The 27,199-nt window shown below is 46.1% G+C and overlaps 1 protein-coding gene across 1 annotated transcript; it reads right to left on the reverse strand.

Moving 5' to 3' along the window:
- Positions 1–1,143: 1,143 nt before the first annotated feature.
- On the reverse strand, positions 1,144–3,792 carry LOC143491451 (zinc finger BED domain-containing protein 4-like). Its single transcript, XM_076990475.1, has 2 exons — positions 2,312–3,792; positions 1,144–2,069 (listed from the first exon to the last, which is right to left on the reverse strand). The coding sequence occupies exons 1-2, from the start codon at positions 3,634–3,636 to the stop codon at positions 1,541–1,543; spliced, it is 1,854 nt and encodes a 617-aa protein (XP_076846590.1). The 5' UTR covers positions 3,637–3,792; the 3' UTR covers positions 1,144–1,540.
- Positions 3,793–27,199: the final 23,407 nt, after the last annotated feature.

The raw sequence follows: 27,199 nt of genomic DNA on the forward strand, positions 1-27,199 counted from the left end.
TCCGCCGTTTCATTTTCGCGGACATATGGTTAAACTTACCTTCTTTTCATGTCAGGTGCATATTCTTTGTGAATGAGGAGCCTGACTGATGTTTTTTTTAATTATTATTTCACTACAGGTATGTGTATACGCTTTATTTCTAATACCACGTTGGTAAACTTTGTCTTTTGTTTATGGGTTACTGATTTTAAGTAACGTAATGATTGAGGTGGGGAAAAGTTGAAAAAAAGAAATGTTTGATGCTTATATATGTATGATTTGTTATTCCGTTTCATGTATGATTAATTGATTATGAATATGATGTGAGGTTTGTGTAACTTTGCTTCATTGCATTTGTCAAAGCATAATAGTGAGTCTGCACTGGATATGGCAGAGAGAGGTGCATATTCTTTGTGAATTAGGAGTCTGACTGTGATGTTTTTTTTATTATTTCACTACAGTTGACAATAAACCTCAGTACGCCAAGGGCAGCAGACTTGCGTCACTTTGTTACTACTACCAGAACTCAACGCAGAGAGCCAGGGCCGATATAGGGAAGGCCAGTTACATTAGGAGCTTTATTAATTCATGTAGATGCTTTAAGGTTACGTGTGAGATAACAGGAGTTGTTTGTTCTCTGTGTATGCGCACATGCATTTGTGTGTGTGTGTGTTTGAATGTTGGTTAAGTCTGCAGTTCAAATAACTATGCCCAGTGGTTAGACTCTCACGTGTTGAGGACTTTGGGTGGTTTTGTCTAGAGATGTGACGATACCAGTTTTTTAGGTCCGATACCGATACCGATATTTTACATTCGATATCTGCCGATACCGATACCAATTCGATATTTTTTTAATAAATTGTTTTTAAATGCCTGGATGCATTTTATATAAGTCAATAGTCAACAAAAGAATTGTAAAGTTACATACTAATGTGCAAGAAACACATTGCACCCAAAAAATTGTTCAGTTTGCAAATACTGATTTTTTTTATTTAAACATTGACAGTTTCACACCATTTAGCTGTTCAGAACTATCCAGACATTTTTTCTGAAATTTTAAAACTTTAAGCAAACGTTTAAATCTGAAGATTTAAAGTAATATTCAAAATAAAATTCAAAATGCAATTTTATGCATTTCAAAGGCTCTTTGGCTCTGAAAAAAAAGTGCAATTTCACCATAAAATACTGTTCATATTTAAATAAAAATATAAGATGTAAATATTTAAATAAAATATCAAGATGTAGCATTGACCCTTTTATACTTGAAGCTCAACATAGATAACTACAGTGGAAAATTTCCACTGTAAAAATGTAGTAATGAAAGTACTGTAAACATGGCTTCTTGTGGCACTCAACCACTAAGATGGCTGTCAAATATAACCCTAGGTTAAACTCTGTGAAATCTCTGTACAAAACACTTGGATAAAAACATTTCCAGTATAAAAATAAATAAACACGCACAATATGAACTAAAGTATGTGGATATAGGTCTACCCTACAATGAGTAGCTGCCCAACATTGAACAACAGTCACTTTTGAAAACCATTTTGCAAGAGCTTATTCACTTTAACATGAGAGGCAGGTTCTTCTTTAGAAAGATCAGCATTTCGGCCTTCTCAGCTGTCAGCCTGCTTCTCCTCTCATCAATAATGATGGCAGCTGTACTGAAGAGTCTCTCACTCTCCACACTTGTTGTAGGTGCACATAGAAATTTAGCTGCTGTAGAAGCCAGAGTGGGTAATCTAGGTTGGTTGACATGCCAGTATAGCAGTGAATTGTCCGAGCGCTGAATAGTTGGCTCGCTGAGGTAGGTTTGTATCTCAAAGCGTGCACTTGTGGTGGCTAACTGAGAAACAGATTCTACAGTGTTCTCCTTCAGCATTTCATCAAAAATGCTTTCAAGTCTGCTGTGTCTCGCAGAGTCCATCCGTGGTGTCTTCTTTGCTGGTTCCAAGGCTGCTGAGCATGATGCCCCCTCTGCTGGCTCTGAGGAATCTGCTGTGGTTTTCCTCAGCACTTCCTCTGTCTTCATCACCTCTACCATCAAAAGAGCTTTTGCTTGTTTTGAGGCTTCAATATTTGTGAAGCATCTGGAATTATAAAAATAACCAAGCTATAATATAAAGTGATCAGTATCATCCTCAACTATGTACTAAAAAACTTAAGTAAATATCCTCAACATTTTCTATCACACACACTCCTCTCTCTCTTTCTGTCTCTCTCTCTCTCTCCCTCTCTCTCTCTCTCTCTCTCTCTCTCTCTCTCTCTCTCTCTCTCACACACACACACACACATTGATCTGATAAAATAACATCAGCGAAGACTCACATACCTGTCTTTATATCGTGGATCTAGCAGCGTTGCAAATGTGTAAAGTGGCTCAGATTCTACATCTCTAAAGCGTCTGTTAACTGCCTCAAGAAGGATGCTTTTCATCTTCTTTATTCCTTCATCGTCCTCGTTTTCTCGCGAGAGAAATCGCTTGAGGACACACACAATCGGGATGACATCAGATGCAGATGAGGATGAGGAGCTTACCTCCCGTGTTAACTCCTCAAAGGGGGCGAGAGTTGTCATGACCTTTTCCAGTAAACCCCACTGCTGTGTACTGAGTGTGGCTGGCAGTTCATACTCTGCGGAATATGCACACAAAACTCGTTTCTGTTCAGTGAGGGACTTGATCATGTGGTATGTGCTATTCCATCTTGTTCGCACATCTTGCATCAGACGCTTCAGAGGCATATTCAGCTCCATTTGAATGTCCTCCAAACGTGAATATGCCTGTGGTGAGTGCTTGAAGTGCCCCACTATTTTTCTGCCAATTGCCAGGGCATCGCTTACATTACGTTGCGCTAGTAGTCCCTCATTCACCACAAGTTGCAAGGTATGCGCGAAGCATCCTAAACTTGCGAGTCCGAGCCGGTCCATTGCCTTTATCATATTGCTAGCATTGTCTCGTAAAATAACATGGACTTTGCTCTTCGGAATCTTCCATACATTGAGCATTTCCTCCAAAGCTGTAGCGATGGACTCTCCCGTGTGTGAACCATGAAACTGTTTAGCGTGCAACACTGCTTTTTGTAAAGTAAAACTCGAGTCTATCCACTGTGCTGTCAGGCTTAGCAATGACAATGGACACACGTCTGAGCTCCAGATATCAGTTGTTAAACTTAAACTGGGAACGCTCTGCAAGCATTCAGAGATAAACTTGCATACTTGCTTGTACTTATCTGGGACTGCTTGCGCCGAGATGAATTGCCGGTTTGGCAGCACGTAGCGTGGCTCCAAATGTTCCATTAAGCGTTGAAAACCAACATTTTCCACAACAGAAAGAGGCTGGTCATCAAGCACAACAAATTCAACAATTTTCTCCGTTATCAGCTTTGCTTTGTTGCTTTCCGGAGGGAGTTTCTCGCGCTTTTGAATGTTTTCCAGCAGCGTTTGTTGATGCGAAACATTTTTCTTCTTAGCATTCGAGGCCTCGATAAATTCGGTGTACTCCTTTCCGTGGTGTTTTTGTAAGTGTTTAATCAAGTTTGTTGTATTAAACTTGTCAGATCTACTACCACCTCGTGAGACACTTGCATGACACACGTTACACTCGGCGGTATTGCTTTTTTCTCCTTCGAGTCTGAAGTAGCTCCACACTGCTGACATGTTGACAGCTCACGACAATTGCTCTATCACGTGATGACGTGATGCCTGCTGCTCCTACGTGACAAGGTGCTGCATTCGTTTACGGCATGTTGCAAATTTCTTTACGCATTTTTGTAATATTTAATGTATCGGATTGCGTTTTTAATTAGCTCCCGATAGCCGATCCAGTAATTTAGGACTGGATCGGGCCGATACCGATACCAAGTATCGGATCGGCGCATCTCTAGTTTTGTCATCCGTGCTGAATTCTTCTCGAATTAGGAGGGAATTTTCACCACCTTGTTGAAAAAAAGGGACGTCATCCAGGTGAGCTGGGAATCGTCGTTCCAGATATGGAGTCCAGGAATGTGAGTCTTGTCCATGGTTTAATGGCAGGGAATTGTCATTTGTTTCAGTCCATGTTACCAAGGTAACGAACTTACCATGGAGGTAGTTCGGTGAATCTGTTGCCGCGGCAACGTTGATCAGTTTGTTGTTGTTTTGCACCGTAACTCGGGCTCATTAATTAAGAAATACGACTTTCAGCTGTTTTGCTGTTAGTCGTACCAGAGAAAGATGGCAAAGCCTCTCTTAAAAACATCTAACCGGGCAAACCAGAGATGGCTGATCAGAGTATTTAAACACTTGGATTCCACATTCTTTAGACACACCCTTTCTTCCGTCGAAGCAAGCTTGTTCAATGTGTTGTCAGTGGTACTGCCACCTGCTGGTTTGGCATGGTACCTACATATGCAAGTGTAGCAAAGCTAAATACTAGTGATAAAAAGAATCTGTCAGGGCTGGCCCCAGGGTGGGTCCTTCAATCACCACCAGGAGGAGCCCACGAGCTAGACCTCAGGCTAATCAGCAGTGATGGCATGCACCTGTCGTCCTGGGTTTATAAGGATGACAGACACAGTGCCTCACCTCTGAGTTGTCTGCCTTCTATGTTGCCAACCTCCACCCCTTCTCTCAGTTGTCTGTTCAAGGTGTCTCGCCACCCTGCCTCTTTCTCGGTATTTTGTTTGTTTCACTGTCACTTCGAGTACTTACCTCCTGCGCTGCTCCCTGGCCTCTTTCAAGTTTTCCTCCTGTCATTCTTCCTATCCATTTGGTTTTTGGGAAGGGCTTTTTGTTCTTTTGTGGCGTTTGCCAACCAGCCAGTTACTTCCCCTGGCGTACTTTGTTTCTCTTTGGTTTTTTGGTTTGTTCTTTTTTGCGATGATTTCATTCCATTATTGTTTTCTGTTCTCCCATTATACGCATTGAGCCAGCCGCTCAAGCCAGCTCTCTCACATCCAAGGTGGGACGTGTTAGCAAGGCCCCTGGGGAGCAACCGATGCAGATAGGGCACACTCGCCTGTCAAGAGAAGAGAGGCAGTCATGCATACAAGAGGGCCGGTGCTTGTACTGTGGTAAGGAAGGACACAGACGTGACAGCTGCCCCGACCTTCAGGGAAAAGGGCAGACCCGCTGATAGCTGGGGAGGCTTCGGCGGGTCTCTCTGGTACCTCTCACTCTGAGGCCCTAACCCTCCACGTCACTCTCTCTTGGCGAGGAGGTCCTGAAAACAGGCTTCTTGTGCTGGTTTACTCAGGGGCAGCCGGCAATTTTATTGACCCGTCCTTAGCGGCCTCTCTCAGGATCCCCCTTGTTAGCCTCGACACACCCATCACTGTGGCTGCCGTTGACGGGAGGGCCCTTGTGTCAGGGAGTGTGTGCAGCCAGACTCTCCCTCTGGACATGATAATAGGAAGACACAGCGAACGCATAACACTGTATGTTATCAGTGCCCCCAAATTAGGCCTCATTCTCGGTCTGTCCTGACTCTAGCTCCATAACCCAGACATCGACTGGCTGCATCTGTCGGTCAAACAGTGGGGCCTTCTATGTCAGACTACCAGTCTAGTGGCTGCTTGTCCCAGAGTTTGCAAAGGCCCAGTCGAACAGATAGACTTAACTCCCATTCCTGCCGTTTACCATAACCTACAAGAGGTCTTCAGTAAGCAAAAAGCTTGGTTCTTGCCCCCACACAGACCCTATGACATAGCGATCAACCTCTTACCCGGTACAAGTCCTCCTAGGGGTCGTCTGTTTTCACTTGCTCCGCCCGAACACAAGGCTATGGATGAGTACATCCAGGAGTCCTTAGCCGCAGAGCTTATATGGCCATCCACCTCTCCCGCGGGTGCAGGATTCTTCTTTGTTGGGAAAAAGGATGGAGGTTTACGGCCATGTATTGATTACCGGGGCTCAACAAAATCACTGTGAAAGACTCTTTACACCTCATACAGTCAGCAGCAGGCTACCTTTTTTACCAAGCTGGGCTTGCGCAGTGCTTACAATCTCATCAGAGTATGTGAGGGGGATGAATGGAAGACACTTTTGCTTTTATTACCCCATTACGAATACCTCGTGATGCCATTTGGGCTCATGAATGCCCCAGCCATCTTCCAGCGGTACATAAGTGAGGTCGGTCACTCAAAGAACACATAGGGCACTTCAAGAGAGTTCTTCTGTTGTTGCTGGAGAACCACCTATATGTCAAACTGGAGAAGTCGTCATTCCATATGGAAGAGGTCTCGTTCCTCGGTTTCTGTGTCTCCAAGGGCAAATTGGGCATGGACTCGGCTAAGACTAAAGCCGTAGCCTCCTGGCCTGTGCCCACATTGGTCCGTCAGATGCAGCGCTTCTTGGGGTTTGCCAATTTCTATCGCCGGTTCATTAAATATTATGGTTCTGTGGCGACCCCCTCTATGCTCTCACCAGTAAAACCCTTAGGGGTTTCAGTTGGACCTCCCAGGCCCAGGCCGTGTTTGACAACCTCAAGGGACGGTTTGTTTCCGCCCCGTGCTCCGCATACCGGATCCTGACCTCCCCTTTATTGTGTAGGTTGATGCCTCTGAGGCAGGGGTGGGGGCCATCCTGTCCCAACGGTTGGGAAGTCCCCCTAAACTACACCCATGCACCTTTTACTCTCATTGTCTCACTCTGCCGGAGCACGACGTGGGCGATAAGGAACTCTTGGCCGTCAAATTGGCCCTTGAGGAGTGAAGGCATTGGCTGGAGGGTGCCAAACACCCTTTTGTGGTCTGGACTGACCACAAGCATTTGGCATACCTCCAGCAGGCTAAAAGGCTCAACCCGAGGCAGGCTAGGTGGTCGCTCTTCTTTGAAAGGTTCAACTTCACCTTGTCATACTGGCCCGGGTTTAAGAACACCAAACATGATGCCCTCTCTCACCTGTGGGAACCGACCTCTGTTCTCTCCAACCCCGAGACTGTGATTCCCCCTGCCAAGATTGTGGCCTCTGTTCAGTGGGACATTGAGACCACCGTAAAACAGGCCTTGGTTAGGGATCCCGATCCTGGGGGAGGTCAGGTAGGATGGCTCTACGTTCCGGCCCGTGTGCATGGGCAAGTTATGAAATGGGCACATGCCTCACCGTTCGCCGCCCACCCACGTACTCGTGCACCCTCAAGTTAATTAGGCGTCACTTTTGGTGGCCCAACATGGACCAATCTGTGGGCAGCTTTGTTGCTGCCTGCGCTGTGTGCGCCCAGGGGAAAAGCCCATGAACCAAGCCCACGGGGCTGCTCCACCCGCTTCCACCGAGCTTCCTCGGCTGTCCACAAGCACTGTGCGGATAGGCATTGCCTTCTGGCCCTGTCTTTGCGTCCTGGGAAATGGGTGTGGCTGTCATCCAGGGACCTGCCGGTTTGCTGTGGGACCCGGAAGCTGGCACCAAGCTTTCTGGGCCTCTTCGAGCGGCGGATCCTGCCTGACCTGTATCTTACCGCCTGACCCTTCCTCTGTCCCTCCGGGTGCACCCTGTGTTTCACACCTCGCAGCTTTGGCCGGTTCTGTGCTGTCTTCCCTGCGCCGCGGTGCCACCTGCCCCCCGTATGTTCGGTGGGGGTCCGGCCTACACGTCCGTCAGTTGTTGGACCCCACCCTTGAGGCTGCCAATGATAGCTCTATTCCTACGTACGGGCAACGGTCGGTGCCACTGTGCTTCGGTGGGCAGCGGTTCACATGGCATTTTGTGCTGGCGAAGGTTTCCACTCCCCTCTTAGGTGCCGATTTCCTGTGTGCCAACAGCTTGCTGGTCGATATTAGAAACAGATGCCTTGTGACTTCGGAGACTTTCAGCTCTCTCCCATGCTCGCTCAGTCGTTTAAGCTCCTCCAAACTGTCGGGTGCGTTCTCTGTCTCAGATGATTTCTCGCAACTCCTCGCAGAGTTTCCTGGTCTGACGGAACCCACGTTCTCTTCGGACAGCAGCAGGCATGGGGTTGAGCATCACATCATAACCTCGGGCCCGCCTGTTCACGCTCGCGCTAGACGTTTGGACCCCGCCAAGCTCGCAACAGCGAGAGCTGAGTTTAGATCACTGGAACACCTGGGTATTGTGCATAGGTCTGACAGCCCCTGGGCCTCACCACTGTACATTGTCGAGAAGCCAGGCGGCGGTTGGTGCCCTTGCGGTGACTATAGCTGGCTCAACAACGCCACCACTCCTGATCGCTATCCTGTTCTTCACGTGCAAGATTTTTCTACCCGTCTGGCCGGAAAGGTCATATTTTCAAAAGTGGACTTAGTCCGTGGCTACCACCAGGTCCCCGTGCATCCCGCAGATGTTCCGAAGACGGCAGTGATCACTCTATTCGGCCTGTTCGAGTTCCTCCGCATGCCTTTTGGCCTCAAAAATGCTGCCCAGACATTCCAGCGCCTCATGGACAGTGTCCTGCGTGATTTGCCTTTCCTTTTTGTCTACCTGGATAACATTTTAGTGGCCAGCCCCTCAAGGTCGGAGCACCTGCGGCACCTCAGGCTCCTGTTCGAGTGTCTCAGCCAGCACGGCCTGAACATCAACCCGTGGAAGTGCCAGTTCGGACTTCGCCTTTTTGATTTTCTCGGCTACCGCATCACCAGGGCCGGTGCTGTTCCACTCCCTACCAAGGTGGAAGCTATCCAGTGTTTCGCCTGTCCTCTTACAATTAATGGTGATGGGCATGGTGAACTTCTATCACCGTTTCATCCCACGAGCAGCCGGCCTCATGCACCCTCTCTACATGGCCCTCAAAGGCAAAGCAGCCAAGCACACGGTGGATTGGACTAGTGAGTGGCTCCTGGCTTTTGACGCAGCTAAATGCGCATTGACGGTTGCCACTTTATTGGCGCACCCCTCTCCTGATGCGCACATCGCCATCACCACAGACGCATTGGATTACGCTGTGGGCACGGTGCATGAGCAATGGGTCGATGGGGCTTGGCAGCCCTTGGCATTCTTCAGTCGCCAGCTCCGCCCCGCGTTTGACCACGAGCTACTCGCCCTGTAGCTGTTCAACTGCCCCGCCTGCGGGCGGTGTGAGCCGGTCTGGGTGGTTGATTCGTCCCCCTCGCCAGTTGGACATGTCCGTGTTTGTGAATTCTGGGGGGGCGTGTGTAGCGACTACTACTCTTCACAGCCAGTTCCCTAACAGACAGGCACTTGGCCACTCAAGGAGTCTTAGCCCTTTAAGTGACACTGGGGGGGCCTGCACGCGCCAGGGGTGCAGCAGGGGAGGGGGGAAGGGGTTAGAGAGCAAACAGTGCTATTGTTTGAGTTGCGTTGTAAATAAAGTTTCCCTCCTTGGGATTTGTGGATTATGCAATTTCTTCCTCGGTTCCAGAACCCGCTTCAATATCTTGTGCTTCTGTATGCATCAGCAAAAATTAGCCACTCACAATTAAAGGTTTATCATGAGTAGCAATAAATGTGAGAGTGGAGTGAGTGGATATAACTTTTAACAGACTGTTTAAACAGGTTGTTTAACTGTCTATATATATTTTTTTGTGTGTTTGCCTATCTGTGTTTGTCTGTATTTACCTGTCTCTTTGTTTATCTGTCTGTTGGTCTATCAGTGTTTGTCTGTGTTCATTTGTCTGCCTGTGTCTGTCTATGTATCACGTCTGTCTCTACCCCCATCTGTCTGTCACGTCTGGCTCCACCTCCCACCTGTCTGTCGCGTCTGGATCCGCCCCCATCAGTCTGTCACATCTGGCTCCACCTCCCACCTGTCTGTCAAGTCTCTGTTGTCATGTTCCATGTGCTTCTGTTTTCATTCTGGTTTCACCTGCCTGGTATTTTGTAACCCTGTCCCTTGTAATTCTTCTCATATGTTCTGCGTTTACTGTCTAGTTTGTCTATTATTTAAGCACTGTGTTTCCCACGTTTGTTGAATATACAGCCATTCTGGTCAGTGTTTTCACTTGTTCTGTAGACATTGAGTTTATCATTTCTAACCCTGTGATTTGTGTCAATTGTGTATCTCTTTCTGGACAACATGTCTTATTGACCCTGGACTGTTTAAAGGATGATGCCTCTTCCTCTGCCCGTATTAAATCTCACTCTTCTCAGCATGTGTCCACCTCCTTATCGCTTTGCCAACATGGCATTACACTGTTTGTCTGTCTGTGTTCATCTGTCTTTAGGTTTTTGTCTGTCCGAGTGTTTTTACGTTTTTATCTGTGTATCTGTATATGTCTGTTAATCTGTCTATCAATGTATGTCTGTCTATGGTGATTTATCTGTGAGTGTTTGTTCATCTGTTTTTATCTGTCTTTTTGTTTGTCTGTCTGAGAATCTTCTCCTCCTTTAATCCCTATCAATCCAATGAGCCGCTGATGGCTACTGGCTTTTGTTCCTCCTTATTCTTATTCTGAGTAATTCATTATAACTACTCAATTACAATTACTGCTTTAAGTGTGATGACAAATTAATTCTGGAGTTTATGAGGTTGACACATCATTGCCCATTTGTGTGAACCTACCCACTGCGCAAAGATACGTTGAAACGACGTCTTTTCCAAGTCATTTTTGCACGTCGGATTTTGGTCCCCTGAAGGTGCAGACTGTGACGCCAGATGACGTCTTTTTTCCGACGTCTTCTGCACGTCGTGTATCGACGACCCCGGGACGTCCGGATAAGGGCCAATTCTAGTCCAAATGAAGTCTTGTGTAGGTCTTTTTTGCGTAAAACGTTGACTCCTTTTAGACATCGTTTTTATAAGCCTACCAACAGCTATTTCTAAATAGAGCTGTAATATCGAAGGAAATGCTTTCTTAAAACACAATTTCCATGGGGATTCATAGTTTCTGTGCACAACTAGTGCCATTTTAGAAGGTAGCATTTTGTCCTGGTAAATTTTCCTAGCTTCCTTTTCGTCGCAGCAGATAACTGGAAACGTATACAAAAGTGTAATGGTTCAAATCTGCTGAGCCTAACGAACTTCGATGAACGGGAACAATAAACAGGTCCGCCACCTTCTGGCACCAGTTACACACGTTACAATTGTATATGCTTTACAAATAAATCACATGAATGGCATTTCCAATTTCTTTCCATCTTCATTTTTATTGATCACTGACCAAAACGCCAACTTATAAAAGTAGTAATGTCTGTGGTAAATTCCATCCAATACGTGAGTAGCTAGCTAGCCTTTTGGCTAACGTTAAAACGTAACAAACCTTACAAAAATCCATTACAAAAGTACAAGGTAATGTGATTATATCTATTGATCTGTTACTACAACATATAAACATTTTAGGTTAACATTTTGAGGTTTGTGAAAGACCAGTTGTTAATGTTACCTTGAAATCGCCCGTAAATAACTGTAAAAAGTAACGGATTTCTTTTTAATTTAAACTCCTCTAAATGCGCGAGGCAACTCGCTCGAGCTTTTTATGTAGGCTCACTTTTGTATCATAGTCAATTGATTGTATTTAACATCATACATTAATAGTTATACATAAATTACAATATTTTGATAATACATACATTTTCTTATACGTGTCTACATTAAATAATGTATAATAATATGGATTTATTACAGTTCACAAGCTGCACCATTGAGGTTACATGGAGTTTTAGGTTGACGGAGTCGAGCAAAAGTGTTTATCGCCCAAAAGACAAGTTTTCTCATACCGCTTTACTCAACATTTAGAAATGTTCATTAATATAAAAAAAAACAAATATTATGTATCATGTACATTTCTGTACCCTTCTTAGACGTCTCCGTGACGTTGAAATTCCGACGTTCAAGTGTTTAACTGCATATCGACGTCCAAGTGGGGTCATAGTTAGACGTCCAAATAACGGACCTAGTTTGCACGTCGAGTAGAAGTCCAGAATTGGTCTTGGACCGACGGACGCAATATAGACTTGATCTGCACGTCCATAAGACGTCTAATGTTTAGTGGGTATGTGTAAATCCAGCATGTGGGATTACATCAGTGATAAATGAGACAGTGGAAAAATTGGTCTTCACCTAGCAGCAATTGGCACGGTTCTCCTGAAAAACAATCATTGTTGTGCTTTCTTGACAAGTGCAGGTGCTGTTAGTGGATCATGGGAAGTCCTCTGAGATGAGAACAGACAGGAACCTGGAGCTGAACACACTCTGGTCCTTGTTTCCGGAGCCTACTCACCATTCTGTGAGCTTCCGAGGTTGATGATTGGCTCTTGGGTCTTTGTGGTGCTGAGGGACGTTGTCACCTTCACACCAGCTCACCAGGTTCTGCACCTCCGCTCTGTAGGTTGACTAGCCACAGTTGGAAATCTGCCCAGGCACCATTGTGTCATCTGCAAACTTTATGCCAGTGTTGCTGGTAAATGTGGGGACAGAGTCATGTGCGATTGGGGAGTGGAGGAAGGACTCAGCGTGCACGTCTCTGATGTCCCGCAGTTACTGTGGAGGACAGGTGGGAGCCCAGTCTCACTGCTTGAGGACTCTCTGACAGGAAGTTCAGGATCCAGTTGCGCTGTGATAAGCTGATGCCTTCCTGGTGGAGTTTGGTCGTGAGCTTGCTGGAGACGTCAGTGTTTAACACAGCGCTGCAATCCACAAATATCCTCACGTATGAGTCCTATTTCTCCAAGTAAGTCAGGACACTGAAATGCGAGGAAGATGGCATCCACTGTGGATCTGTTGCTTCTGGATGAGAACTGCTGTGGGTCCAGGGATGCAGGGAAAGTAAATGTGAGACAGGACCAGCCTTTCAAAGCATTTCCTGACGGTGGGTGTGAGAGGCACCGGGCGATAGTCATTCAACCTTCCGATATGTGTTTTCTTCAGCCCTTGGTACTATGACAGCTGACTTCAGGCACATGGGGACGGTTGCCAGAGACAGAGACAGGTTGAAGATCGCTGTACACACCTCTGCTGGTTCTTCAGCACCTGTCCTGGATTGGCGCCAGGGCCTGGAGCCGTGACTGGCCCTTCTCTGAGAATGTGTGGTACATGGGTTCAATGTTGAAGAAGGCTCATCTCCTGCAGTGGCGATTCTGGGGTCTGTTGCATCGTTATTGCTGTCAGAGCGAGAGAAGAAGCCACTGAACTGGTTGCTTTTTGTGTATTTGCACCATCTGAACTTTAAATCAAGCCCAGCCTCACTCTCTTTAAGCAAAAACCATCTACATTCTCACCCATACACACCTTACTTTTACAAAGATTTTGCTTTTGGTAGACCTGCAAAATAGCTTGTATTTTTGTATTTCTATGTTTTCTTATGTATTGTTTTTATAGGATATTTCATAGTATCCTGCAGACTCCAGTTTCGTACTGACAGTACAGATATTCTTTATTCCAAACATTCTGGTGTTGTACCCAAAGTTTCATGCTAAGCACTTTGTTCAGAGGTTTAGATGGGAGTTTCTTCAATGACTGTGGGAGAGAAGTGCAGAGGAACAGTCCCTGTTTCTTGAGACTCGTACACTAGTGCACAACTTGTCTATGTGTGTGTGTGTGTGTGTGGGGTCGTCTGTGTGTGTGTGTGTGTGGGGGGGGGGGGTCGTCTGTGTGTGTGTGTGTGTGTGTGTGTGTGTGTGTGGTTTCTCTGGTGTTTTAATAGTAAGACTCTTATGTTCTCTCTTCTCAGCCATCACAGTCTTTAAAGCCTCCTAAAACCCTCAGGAATCTCCTTTCTGATAAGCAGACATTTCACTGACATTATGCCTCACTATTGATTCAAGTATTGGTTCTTCTCATTTTCTACATCAATGTTTGTTTCTTTCCAGCAATTTGTTTAAAACACACTGAGTGAATGTTCATCAGGTTCAGCAGACATGTGTGTGAACTCCTCAGACACACCTGTGACCATGACTGAGTCCAATCACATCCACACGCAAGCACATGCTCTCTGTCTCTCTGTCTCTCTCTCTCTCTCTCTCTCTGTCTCTCTCTCTCTCTCTCTCTCTCTCTCTCTCTCTCTCTCTCTCTCTCTCTCTCTCTCTCTCTCTCTCTCTCTCTCTCACTCAGTCACTCACTCACTCATAGTTGCTCATTCCTTTCTCTCCTTCTGATTCCCACTCTGTATGTAAGGCTGGGAGGAGAAAGACCATCATCAGCATTAATGTAGTGGTGTCAGTGACCTTTGCTTCTACATGGAGTGTGAAAAATAATGACCAGCAGAGGGTGCTGTGTTCTCAAATGTAAGGCTTCTGTCAATTGAGGAGAACCTGAGAGAATGACTGTGAATACTAGAATACTAACATTAATTTCACGAATACAGAGCTGTTCTATACTGAGTTATTATTGTAACTGCTCAGCAGTGCTGCTACTAAAATTTGTTATTACCACTATTATTAATGAATTAAATAATAATTAATTATATATATATATATATATATATATATATATATATATATATATATATATATATATATATATATATATATATAGATATATATATATATATATATATATATATATATATATATATATACATATATAATTTGTAGTTTGGTTGCCACCTTTGCAACAAATTCAGTCATGAAATTTCCTCACTTCCTCACTAAATATTCCATAGTCAGCTGTCAGCTCTATTATGAAAATGGAAGTGTTTGGGAATTACATCCAAGCCATATATCACCAAGTGCAATGCAGATGCAGTGGTGTAAAGCACGCTGCTCAACAAAACAGCATCACTGTTGAAACGTTACCACCACTAAACCCCCTGTCCAATGGACACACACCACAAAAGCAAGAGCATATCCAGGAGTGTGTCCCCTGACGTGACGTTAATGCTGGAGTTGCTGCCAAACTCCAGAAATGTTTAAATTTCCTCTGTCCTGCATATAATCTAACTCAGAGCTAATTTTCCCTCTTTTCTTTTTCCAAATGGCTGCCCTCCTACCTGAGAAACACTGAGACGAGGAGACTTTCCCAAAGATCCACCCTGGGCCTGCCACCTCCGGCCTAACCAGCTATGATAAAGGATCAAACCACTGCCCTGCCTAACCAGCTATGGATGAAGGATCAACCCACTGCCCTGGCCCCTCTCACCACCCCGAATTCTCCCCTGCTATGGCTATATCTCCACAGCCCTGGACTACTATTACTGACCACCAAGAAGTCTAGGACTTGGACTCGGACACAAATTTTGATTTTAGTTTGATTTTTGAATTAGAGCGGAGAGACTGAGAGCCAGGCCTTCTCATCCAACATCAGTATGTTTTCACTGTACATAAGGTTAAACACATTAATTAGTATTATAGCAAGAATATCTTGTTTTTGAACAGTATTTGTCAACATGTTGAAGATATTGCTGCAGCACATAGTCCTCAGTCTGGCTCTGTTGCCGTGACAGTATCATGTCTTACTCATCAGTACATCTACAATCTACCTTTTGACCGTTTGACTGTCTGAAGGTGAGGAGGAGGTTTGCGGGCTCAGACCTGTTTGGAGGCACAGATGGTGGTCCTTTCTTCTGGGATATGGCTCCCCCAGACCTGAGACTGTCTGATCCCAGTGGCTAAGAGCAGTGCGGTCTGTTATAGGTGGGTTCCATGGCCATCAGCTTTCTGCTCTGTGTGATGTTAAGACTAAGGAGCACTGAGGAGAGTAATCGTTTGACTTAAGGTGATCAGTGATGGACGTTTCAGCAGATGCTCATGCTCAAAGTGACTTTAGTCATCTATGTGGGTTTGCGGACTTTCTGTGTCAACTTGGAGCTGTTATTCTGTTCACCTTCATTTCCATGAGAGACAGAGGTCATTTCCATGGGAGACGGAGGTCATTTTAACAGATGCCTGTTAAAGTATCTACAGGGCCAGTCAACCTTTGACAGTTTGGAGTTAAGCACCTTGTTCAATAATGCAGAGGCCATCTGCAGGACTCAAAGTGTCTGTGTGTGTGCGCGCAGGTGTGTATGGTTGTGTGTGTGTGTGTGTGTGTGTGTGTGTGTGTGTGTGTGTGTGTGTGTGTGTGTGCACGCGCGCAGGTGTGTAGGTGTGTGTGTGTTGTGCACACATGTTCTTTTCTCAAATGATCATGTCACTTTACGTTTCCCAGTTCTGCAGACTCAAACTCTTTCTACTCACCAAAGCTGCAAAAAAGTTTTAGAGCAGAACTTGTAAGAAATTCAGCAAAGATCAGCAAGGATATATTTGTGCTATATATACACCCACAGGTGCATGTGTACATACCCTTGTTCATAAGGGTTTGATAATGACTGCTTATTGAATGGGATGTAATGGTATGCTGTATTTATAAATGTAATTCTATATTCTATTTCATTATATTATATAATATACAGTGATGAAAATAGGTATTTGAACACCCTTAGGCTTTCTACTCTACCCTTTCTATCCTGAGAATTTTCCCACTTAGAAATCATGAAGGGGTCTGAAATTTTCATCTTTGGTGCATGTCCACTGTGAGAGACATAAACTCTCATGACAATGACCCAAAGCACACAGCCAGGATAAGGAGTGGCTCCGTAAGAAGCATATCAAGGTTCTGGAGTGGCCTAGCCAGTCCCCCGACCTAAACCCTATAGAACATCTTTGGAGGGAGCTTCTCAGCGACAGCCCAGGAACCTGGCTGATTTGGAGAAGATCTTTGTGGAGGAATGGGCCAAAAACCCTCCTGCAGTGTGTGCACACCTGGTGAAAAACTACAGGAAACATTTGACCTCTGTAATTGCAAACAAAGGTTACTGTACCAAATATTAACATTGATTTTCACAGGTGTTCAATACTTATTTGCAGCAGTAACACGCAAATAAATTATTACAAAATCATACATTGTGATTTCTGGATTAATTTTAGATTATGCCTGTGACAGTGGACCTAAGATGAAAATTTCAGAACCCTCCATGATTTATAAGTGGGAGAACTTGCAAAGTCACAGGGTGTTCAAATACTTATTTTCCTCACTGTATTCTATTATATATATATATATATATATATATATATATATATATATATATATATATATATATATATATATATATATATATATATATATTCCCTGTGTGTCTCTCTCATTCATTCCCTCTCTCTCCACTTCCCTCTCTCCTTCTCTCCTTCTCTACTCTATTCCTGGTGTGTTATCACCTGCCTCCTGCTTCTCAGAAAAGTGGTAATAGAATGCTGCCCTTGTTTAAATAACATTGTGCTGTTTTATGTTTTTCCACTTTATTGTTAATTTATCTTTAGGATCTGTTTTTTGTTATTGTTCATTATTCTTTTTCTCACAATAGAGTAAGAATTTAATATACCATGAGATTCTGTCACAACATTTTTTATTATTGTTCACAATAGCTTGAACACAGACAGCATTGTGTGTGTGTGTGTGTGTGTGTGTGAGAGAGAGAGAGAGAGAGAGAGAGAGAGAGAGCAGAATAGTGACCTGAATATTCACTGACACTCACGCACCATGGGAACATGTTAATGACCGAGTCAAAATATTCAGCTTGAAATTACCACTGGCTCTCAGCACTGAGGAGAAAGTAAAAATTTCAGTGCTCATTAAATTCAGTGATGAGGCTGGATAGAGGAGATAAAATGCAAATGTTCCTTTGGGAAGGTAATTAAGTGTGTAAGTGCAGATTTACGAGCCCTTTTTTTTTCGTAAATAGCTCCTTTAATTGAAATTTTCTTCGCTTTATTGAAATACAGAAGTAATATGTAAAGGTTTTGAAGTAATATGTAAATATGTAACATATAAAAGTTTCAAAGCACAGTACGTATGTATGGACTCTCTGCAGCAAAAAGCAGTCTGTTAGTTTGACGATACCAGAACAAACTCATTTACATATCTCTGTCTGCAGTAGCTTACATTATGTCTCTTCTCAGCTACCTGAGTGCTTTTTGAAAGGGAGCCAATCAGAACACAGCTCATTATTTTATATTCGGATTAAAGGGACTGTAACAGAAACAGTTTAATTCTGAGGGATAAAATATGGTTTGAAAATGGTTGTGTAAAATTGAATTATGATTATTTTTGGAAAATAAAGCCACACAGAGGTTCTAAATGAACTTTTAAAGTCCTCTTTGTTGTTGTTGTAGGTTCCACAAAACACCAACAGATGGCAGTAAATTACCAGAGGCTCCTTCATTGTCTGTTTTCAGCAATGAAAATTTTACTCTTATTTGCAGTGTTAACATCCCAAAGTTCCTCTGTTTTGTGGATAGAAAATATAATTACCTCACAGTTGTGGATTTATTCAACAGGGTTGTCTATAGAGTAATACATGCTTCTCACTGTATTTTATAATGTAGTAACTCATGTAGATAGAACTCATGTAAATAGAATATTTTAGAGTGTACTATTGAATCATATTCTATGAGTGACCTGTACCAAAATAGTTGAAATTGTTCATTCCATTGCATATGATTTGAAAAAATGCATGTTATCTATGTTTCATTTGAAGCTTCAGATTCATAATCTCAGGCAAAAATGAATTGTGTCAATACCCGATTCACTGAAGCCAAATCATTAAATCTATCGGCTCAGTGCTATCAAATAGAATGAATTGGCCCACTAAAGCGCAAAGCATTTCAGAGATGGTCATTCTCTCTGGTCCTCAGAAATCATAATTACATCACTTACACTGTTACGTGCAATAGAAAGACTTAAAACCCTTCGTTAATTACAGCCTGTGAAAGGCTGTCTTTGCACAATAGCAAAATTGTGTCAAATTAGTATGCAGAACAATGCTTTATGTATCAGAAAATTAATCTACACTGGTAATTTGAATTAAAAGTTTTCCAACATAGAATAAGTAGGACAGTTCAGCAGAGAATCATTCTTTTTTTCCTTTACTATGTGGACTGACTCATTTTAAAATTACCCTCTTACCCCCTTTGTTGGTTCCAGACAAAGCAATTAAAAAAGAATTGAGTGCGTGTTTCTATCCTCTGAAAAAAGTCTGATCTACAGCACTTTTAGGGGGGGTGGGGTGGTGGTATGGGTGTGTAGAGGGGAAAAGTGTCTTCTGCACAGATGATTGCCTGCTGTGAGATTCATCATTATGTCTGGTGGAGAGAGACTGAAGGAGGTGAGAGTGAGCCAGGCAGGAACACACCAGAACCAGAGCTGCTCATCGCTGAGTCCTCCAGACAGAAACTCCCGTTTGTCTGTATTATGTTTCCACAGACGATGAGTGTATCTGAGAAGTTTGGGTTATTGGAAACGACTCTAGGTCTTGTCTTTGTAGGCCCTGTGGAGTTCAACCTTTCAGGCATGATCAGTCACATCTGCAGGAAATTTACAGTTCAGAGGTCTTTATTTGCTTATTTTTGTTTATTTAATCCCCCCCCCCCCCCCTGGAATGTTTTTTTAAAATATAGTGTTAATTTTATACATGAATGTTTTGTGTGAAAATCTCAGCCCACATGTTCATGGTGTTTGTGTGGTCCTCATGTTAATGGTGTTTGTATGGTCCTCATGTTCATGGGATTTGTGTGGTCCTCATGTTCATGGGATTTGTGTGGTCCTCATGTTAATGGTGTTTGTGTGGTCCTCATGTTAATGGTGTTTGTGTGGTCCTCATGTTAATGGTGTTTGTGTGGTCCTCATGTTAATGGTGTTTGTGTGATCCTCACGTTAAGGGTGTTTGTGTGGTCCTCATGTTAATGGTGTTTGTGTGATCCTCATGTTAAGGGTGTTTGTGTGATCCTCATGTTAAGGGTGTTTGTGTGGTCCTCATGTTAATGGTGTTTGTGTGATCCTCATGTTAAGGGTGTTTGTGTGGTCCTCATTTTAATGGTGTTTGTGTGGTCCTCACGTTAATGGTGTTTGTGTGATCCTCATGTTAAGGGTGTTTGTGTGGTCATCATGTTAATGGTGTTTGTGTGGTCTTCATGTTCATGGGATTTGTGTGGTCCTCATGTTAATGGTGTTTGTGTGATCCTCATGTTAATGGTGTTTGTGTGGTCCTCGTGTTAATGGTGTTTGTGTGATCCTCATATTAAGGGTGTTTGTGTTGTCCTCATGTTAATGGTGTTTGTGTGGTCCTCATGTTGACCAGCAGCTTTGCCACATTTGGGCTGCTTGGCATCGTTTTCAAGGCAACCAACTGAAACAAAATCAATTTCTTGTTTTAAATTGAAATTTGAGATAGAGTGTCATAATTGGTGTTAGATATTTTAAACACAAACATGTCATCTCAGACTTGTCACAGCTCAGTAGGTCAAGCCACCCCCCACACTCACATACACACAAACACATCAACTAAATGTCATCAGGGCTTGAGTGAGAGCCAACCCAGGGACAAAAGGACGCCAGTTCATTTCTCTAAAATGTGCTCTTTTAATTAAACTAGACGGGCCTGCAAAATGGCAACAGAGAGATAGTGGCAGAATTCCCCTATGTAGAGGAGTTCATTAATGTTCCCAAGGCCTGCGGGTTAACATACCCTGTGCCCTAATGTACAAAACACACACACACTCGCGCACACACACACACACACACACACACACACACACACACACACACACACACACACACACTGTTCCAGTCTTTGCATCTATGTTCATGGTGACTCTCCCTGAGAACTGCGCTTTGCTCTGAAGCCATTGTAATCAGTGTGCACCATGGGCATTGAGTATGGTAATTGCACTAGCACTTTGTGAAGAAGAAGGTTGCTCTTCTTTTTGATCATGGTTGTGGAGTCATGTGGAGTTGTGTGGAGTTGTGTGAAGTCATGTAGAGTTGTGTGGAGTTGTGGGAAATCATGTAGAGTCATGTGTAGTCGTGTGGAGTTGTGTGAAGTTATGTAGAGCTATGTAGAGTTGTGTGAAGTTGTGTGGAGTTGTGTGAAGTTTTGTAGAGTTGTGTGGAGTTGTGTAGAGTTGTGTGGAGTTGTGTGAAGTCATGTAGAGTTGTATGAAGTCGTAGTCGTGTAGAGTTGTGTGGAGGAGTTGTGTGAAGTTGTGTGGAGCTGTGTGAAGTTGTGTGGAGCTGTGTGAAGTTGTGGGGAGTTGTGTGGAGCTGTGTGAAGTTGTGTGAAGTTGTGTGAAGTCATGTAGAGTTGTATGAAGTCATGTAGTCGTGTGGAGTTGTGTGAAGTTGTGTAGAGAAGTGTAGAGTTGTGTGTAGTTGTGTGTTGTCCCTTCTCTAACAGCTCTCTCACCCTCATCCTGTGGGTGAACTGTGGGTTGTCTGTGGATGAACTGTGGGTTGTCTGTGGTTGGACTCTGGGTGAACTTGGTTGAACTGTGGGGGAACTGTGGGTGGACTCCACTGTTTGGGGGTTTTTATATGTTTTATAAACTCACAGAACAGGAGTACTACACCAAAGCAGTGGTGGAGTATCCACAGCAGTGGTGGAGGTTGCTGGTCCCGGTCCTGCCCACGTGGCTCTACTCTACAGGACCTGCAGCACGTCCTGTTGTTATATGATGTGCCTTCTCTCTTCTTTGATGTGTGGTTACAAAGCGTTGGATCATTGTAGATTTTTGTGGATGGAGGTTTTATAGTATCTGACAATTTAGAAGAAATCAATAACCAGATTTATTATTTTGAAGTTTTTATGGCTTCTGAAAATTACTTCAAGGAAATCAATAACAAATTTTTTTGAAATCTAAACATTTCCACCGTATTCTCCAGTCAGACTGAAACATGGAGCTTGTGTTTTTTTTCTATAGCTGATGTTGTAAAGGTGGTATGTGTGACGTTCAGCGAGGGACGAAGGACGAGACAGAAAATCCTTCCTTGTAACAGACGTCACTTTTATTCAACGGAGATTGCGCAATAGCGCACGAGAAACATTGAACGACGCACACAGCAACGTGCAGACTTTAGACAAAGACGAGCACAGGACACTGCGCGAGCGCACATTAAATAGACAAACCACATTAGCCCCACGTGATTACGAGACAAGTCACAGGTGAGACTTATAAATCACACGACATAACCCTAACCACGGATATCCACAGACGCAGACAAAGCACGTGGACAACGTGTACACACGCCCAAAAGGGAGGGGCCGGGGTCCTCAACGTGACAGACGCCCCCTCCAAGGGCACTACCCGTCCCGGGGTGCCAACAGGACAGAGTGCCCCAAACCCACGACGATGGGTGGACCCGACGCGCTCAGTCCTGCGTCTGGGAGGTGATTGCCCTTGGCGAAGCGTCCGTCCCGAATCGCCTAGCACACCCCCCCTGGGAAGACCGGGCAAAAAACGTTAGACACATTTAACGGAACGGACACGAATACACACACGGGCACATTGACACATAGAGGAACGAGAGGGAAAAAGGGGTTTGGTATACATACGGGTAGACTTACAAACACCGGAACAAACAAACACGTAACAGGCGCCAGACTACGTGCCAGGAGGAGAGCTAGGAGTGGACAGAGGCCGGGAGCTGCAGGCGCTGCAGGGGACGTTCCTCCTCCAGCCTTCACTGCGGACCCTCCGCTGGGTGCAGCACGACTGGCGGACCTGCCAGGTGCAGCGCGGCTGGCGGACCTGCCCGGTGCAGCGTGGTTGGCGGACGCGCCCGGTGCAGCGCGGCTGTCGTACGCGCCCGGTGCAGCGCGGCTGTCGTACGCGCCAGGTGCAGCGCAAGGGAGCTCCTCCGCCGTGTCCATATTCTCCTCCTCACCCTCTAGGATCCCCTCCATGGACTCCGCCGGGCTCTCACCCCGGGAACAGTCCATGGGGCTGGCCCTGGAAGACCTGGAGGACGCGTTCTCCCCCGGAGTCCTCCGCCCCTTTACAGTCCCCACGGAGGAGGGAAGGCTCTCTTCCTCATCCTCCGTGCAGGGGTCGCTCTCCGATACACCAGACCCTACGGACGGGGAATAGTCCTCCGCACCGTAATCCACGGTGGACGCATCGTCCTCCTGTACCATAGGAGAGGGACCTACAGGCGGAGGGAGGTAGTCCTCCTCTTCTGACTCCTCCTCCTCCTCCTCTTCACCGTAGTCCACGGTGGTGTCGTCCCAGATGGATGGAGGGTAATCCTCATCATAGTCGACGGTGGTGTCGTCGCAGATGGACTGAGGGTACTCCTCATCCTCCTCCCCCTCCCCAACATAGTCAATGGTGGGGGCGGAGTAAATGGACGGAGGGTAATACTCTTCTTCATCCCCCTCCTCCTCGAAGCCCGCGCTGGGAGAAGGGCACACAGGTGGAGGGGGGTACTCCTCCTCCTCTGACTCCTCCACGGACTCCCCCTCTCCAAACTCCTCCTCCGGGGTCGACGCGGTGGCGCCGACGGTGCAGGCGCCCACCCTCTGAGGTGAGATGGCGCGGGAAGGAGAGGGGCTTCGCTTCCTCCACATGCGCACCACTCCCTGGTAGAGCTCCGCTTTTAACGCGGGATCCTCGGTCACTCGAACCCCGCGTAGCATGAAGGCGCACACCCGGTCCGACTCCAGCTGCTCCGGTGTAGGGGCGGCGTCTCGGCGCGGTGGAGGGGAAGAAGTGCGGTGATGCCGCTTACTGGGGCGCTGACTCTTTCTTGGCCGAATCGTGTAGCCTGGCATCTTCCTGGTGTCTCAGACGGCTCGTCTTTCTGTGATGTTCGGCGAGGGACGAAGGACGAGACAGAAAATCCTTCCTTGTAACAGACGTCACTTTTATTCAACGGAGATTGCGCAATAGCGCACGAGAAACATTGAACGACGCACACAGCAACGTGCAGACTTTAGACAAAGACGAGCACAGGACACTGCGCGAGCGCACATTAAATAGACAAACCACATTAGCCCCACGTGATTACGAGACAAGTCACAGGTGAGACTTAATGTGAGATAAATCACACGACATAACCCTAACCACGGATATCCACAGACGCAGACAAAGCACGTGGACAACGTGTACACACGCCCAAAAGGGAGGGGCCGGGGTCCTCAACGTGACACTATGTAGAGATGGAATTGTGGAATTGTGTAGAGTCGTGTGGAATTTTGTGTAGTTATGTAGAGTTGTGCAGAGTTGTGTGGAATTGTGTGGATTTGAGTGTAATTGTGTAGGTTTGCATGAACTTGTGTAGAGTTCTGTGTAATTGTGTGGATTTATATGAAGTTGTGTAGAGTTGTGTGGAGTTGTGTAGAGTTGTGTCATCCCTTCTTTAACAGCTTTCCCATATGCTCAGTATCAGACCCGTGGCCCCTCTCACACTCTCGTCCTGCACTGGCCAGTGGGTCTCCCACTACTCCAGCTGCCTGTCAAGTGTCAGCACAAATCATCATCATCATTATCTTCACAACCACCACCACCATCAGTGCACACCTACGTACACACAGTCATGCATGCACACAGACACTCTCTTACACTTTCTCTCTCACATGATAAAACATTTACATCTACATTTTGGGAATTTAGCAGACGCTCTTATCCAGAGTGTTTTGTCATCTACCCGTAGAGCATAGCCCAACAAGAATAGAGCGTAGCCCAGCTAGAACAGAGCAAAGCCCAGCTAGAACAGAGCGCAGCCCAGCTAGAACAGTGCATAGCCCAGCTAGAACAGAGCGTAGCCCAGCTAGAACAGAGCATAGCCCAGCTAGAACAGAGCGTGGCCCAGTTAGAACAGAGCGTGGCCCAGCTAGAACAGAGCGTAGCCCAGCTAGAACAGAGCGTGGCCCAGCTAGAACAGAGTGTAGCCCAGCTAGAACAGAGCGTGGCCCAGCTAGAACAGAGCGTTGCCCAGCTAGAACAGAGCATAGCCCAGCTAGAACAGAGCGTGGCCCAGCTAGAACAGAGCGTAGCCCAGCTTAAACAGAGCGTAGCCCAGCTAGAACAGAGCGTAGCCCAGCTAGAACAGAGTATAGCCCAGCTAGAACAGAGCATAGCCCAGCTAGAACAGAGCGTGGCCCAGCTAGAACAGAGCGTAGCCCAGCTTGAACAAAGCGTAGCCCAGCTAGAACAGAGCGTGGCCCAGCTAGAACAGAGCGTAGCCCAGCTTGAACAGAGCGTAGCCCAGCTAGAACAGAGCGTAGCCCAGCTAGAACAGAGTATAGCCCAGCTAGAACAGAGCGTAGCCCAGTTAGAACAGAGTGTAGCCCAGTTAGAACAGAGCGTGGCCCAGCTAGAACAGAGCATGGCCCAGCTAGAACAGAGCGTAGCTAGGCCAGCAGTTTATAGCAGATACTGTTGAACTAGCATACTATCTAAATACAAGAACCAGTGCTGATACATAGAAGTGTGAAATATGTATAAACTCCATATGAGACCAGGATAACTGCAAAAACAAGCAATACCAGACAATACATGCTGCAGATTACCCAACATAAACACACATGAAACATGAGTGTAGGGAGTGATGTGGGTGATGTGAGTGAAGTAAGTCACGTGGGGGATGTGTGTGACGTGAGTGAAGTGAGTCACGTGAGTCACGTACATGTTATAAGTGATGTGAGTTTCCAGCTGTGTGACGTTGCTTTCATCAGCTGTGCCACGCTACAGCCTCAGCAGTGGAGATCAGGGAGGACAGTGAGGGGAAACCGGAGTCCAGCCTGGCAACGTCCAGCCCAGCAGCGTCCAGCCCGGCAACGTCCAGCCCGGCAACGTCCAGCCCGGCAGCTCCCACTGAGGCTGGTGCGTGCAGCTGCAGAGGTTGGGTGCTCACACAGATGGGCTGACCTGATGTCTCACAGCCAGGGGCTGAATATAGAGAGAGGGAGAGAGGGAGAGACAGAGAGAGGGAGAGAGGTAGAGAGACAGATCCTAACAGCTCAATCTTGCTATTGAGAATGTCAGATATGCCTCCATCAGGCAACAAACAAGCGCAGAAAGCCCCTTAGGAACCCCCCCCAGACCACCACCGTTACTCTCTCTGCTGCCCTCTATTTCTAACCCCCCCCCATCAAAACACACCAACAGTGCCAGTAGACAAGTGGCACAGGAGGGCGTGGTTAAGAATAGCAGAAGTCGTGTCACATTGAATCTGAGCTCTCTGCATGTTTAGCGGCTGCTGCGACGAGTGGCTTGAAGCTGGGCTACGCTAGACGCCCCCTCCCTCCATCTCCCCCCTCCCCGTCCTGTCCCCTGTCTGCCATACTGTCATGCGCTCTTGCTGCTCAGTGCCGGAGGTCAGGCCGTCAGGTTGACATTATCCCGTGGAGGAGCCTTGTCTCGACGGACGCTTTATTAAGCTGATTTCCCGCGTTCACTGCTGCAGGATTCCCGCGGTGCTGGACTGTGTGGCTCAGTGCAGCAGAGACGTCTCCTTCTGTCTCGTCGCCGTGTGCATTGGGGAAACATGCGTCCGGTTCATCTAAGCTGGAGGAGCAGACAGGATGAGGCCTTCAGATCAGATGTGCAGCAGTAGAAATCTGCGAGTGGGCCTGGCCTTTAACATACTCCAAGATTACTGATCTCCAAGAGTGTGTTTTCCAAGCTTGGTTCATATTGTGCATTAGAAACTTGAGATAGACGCCAGAGTGAATGTGTTTAGTGTGTGTGGTAACGGAGGTTGTTCAGGCTGTTGTAAGATATCTTGAGGAAGAACAGGTACAGGAAGAGACAGGCAGAGAGAGGTGACTGAGGCCAAGACCCTCACTGCTTCACTTACACCTCATTAGGGGTCGATTAAACACAGAAGCCACAGTCACACACTCAACACGCTCCCTAACAACAAAGACAGAGTAGACAGTGTATCAGCCTCCAGGTGGTCATGAGATCAAAATAAGTGAAGATCAGCACAGAATGACATGGGAACATGGGGCAGTGGAGTATGGTGAGTGGAGTATGGGCAGTGGTGTATGCTGAGTAGAGTATGGGCAGTGGAGAGTGGCGAGTGAAGTATGGCGAGTGGAGAATGGCAAGTGGAGTATGGCGAGTGGAGTGTGGCGAGTGGAGTATGGCGAGTGGAATATGGAAAGTGGAGTATGGCGAGTGGAGTGTGGCGACGAGTGTGGCGAGTGGAGTATGGCAAATGGAGTATGGCGAGTGGAGTATGGCGAGTGGAGTATGGCGAGTGGAATGTGGCGAGTGGAATGTGGTGAGTGGAGTATGGTGAGTGGAGTGTGGTGAGTGGAGTATGGTGAGTGGAGTGTGGCGAGTGGAATGTGGCGAGTGGAATGTGGCGAGTGGACTGTGGCGAGTGGACTGTGGCGAGTGGAGTATGGCGAATGAAGTATGGCAAGTGGAGTGTGGTGAGTGGAGTATGGTGAGTGGAGTATTGGCAATGGGGCATGTTCAGACTGGAGTCTGATCTCACTTTAGATCAGACAATGGTCCTGATGATAAGCTCCTGACGCATTCCTTCCACTCTTCTCTGTAAATCATAATGCCTGACCCCTGCCTCAGCAGACATCCCTCCCTACAGGGTCTGTTTATAGCTGAGTACATAAAAACCAG

The sequence above is a fragment of the Brachyhypopomus gauderio genome, unplaced genomic scaffold, assembly GCF_052324685.1.
Source record: "Brachyhypopomus gauderio isolate BG-103 unplaced genomic scaffold, BGAUD_0.2 sc75, whole genome shotgun sequence".
In the NCBI taxonomy this organism is placed as follows: domain Eukaryota; kingdom Metazoa; phylum Chordata; class Actinopteri; order Gymnotiformes; family Hypopomidae; genus Brachyhypopomus; species Brachyhypopomus gauderio.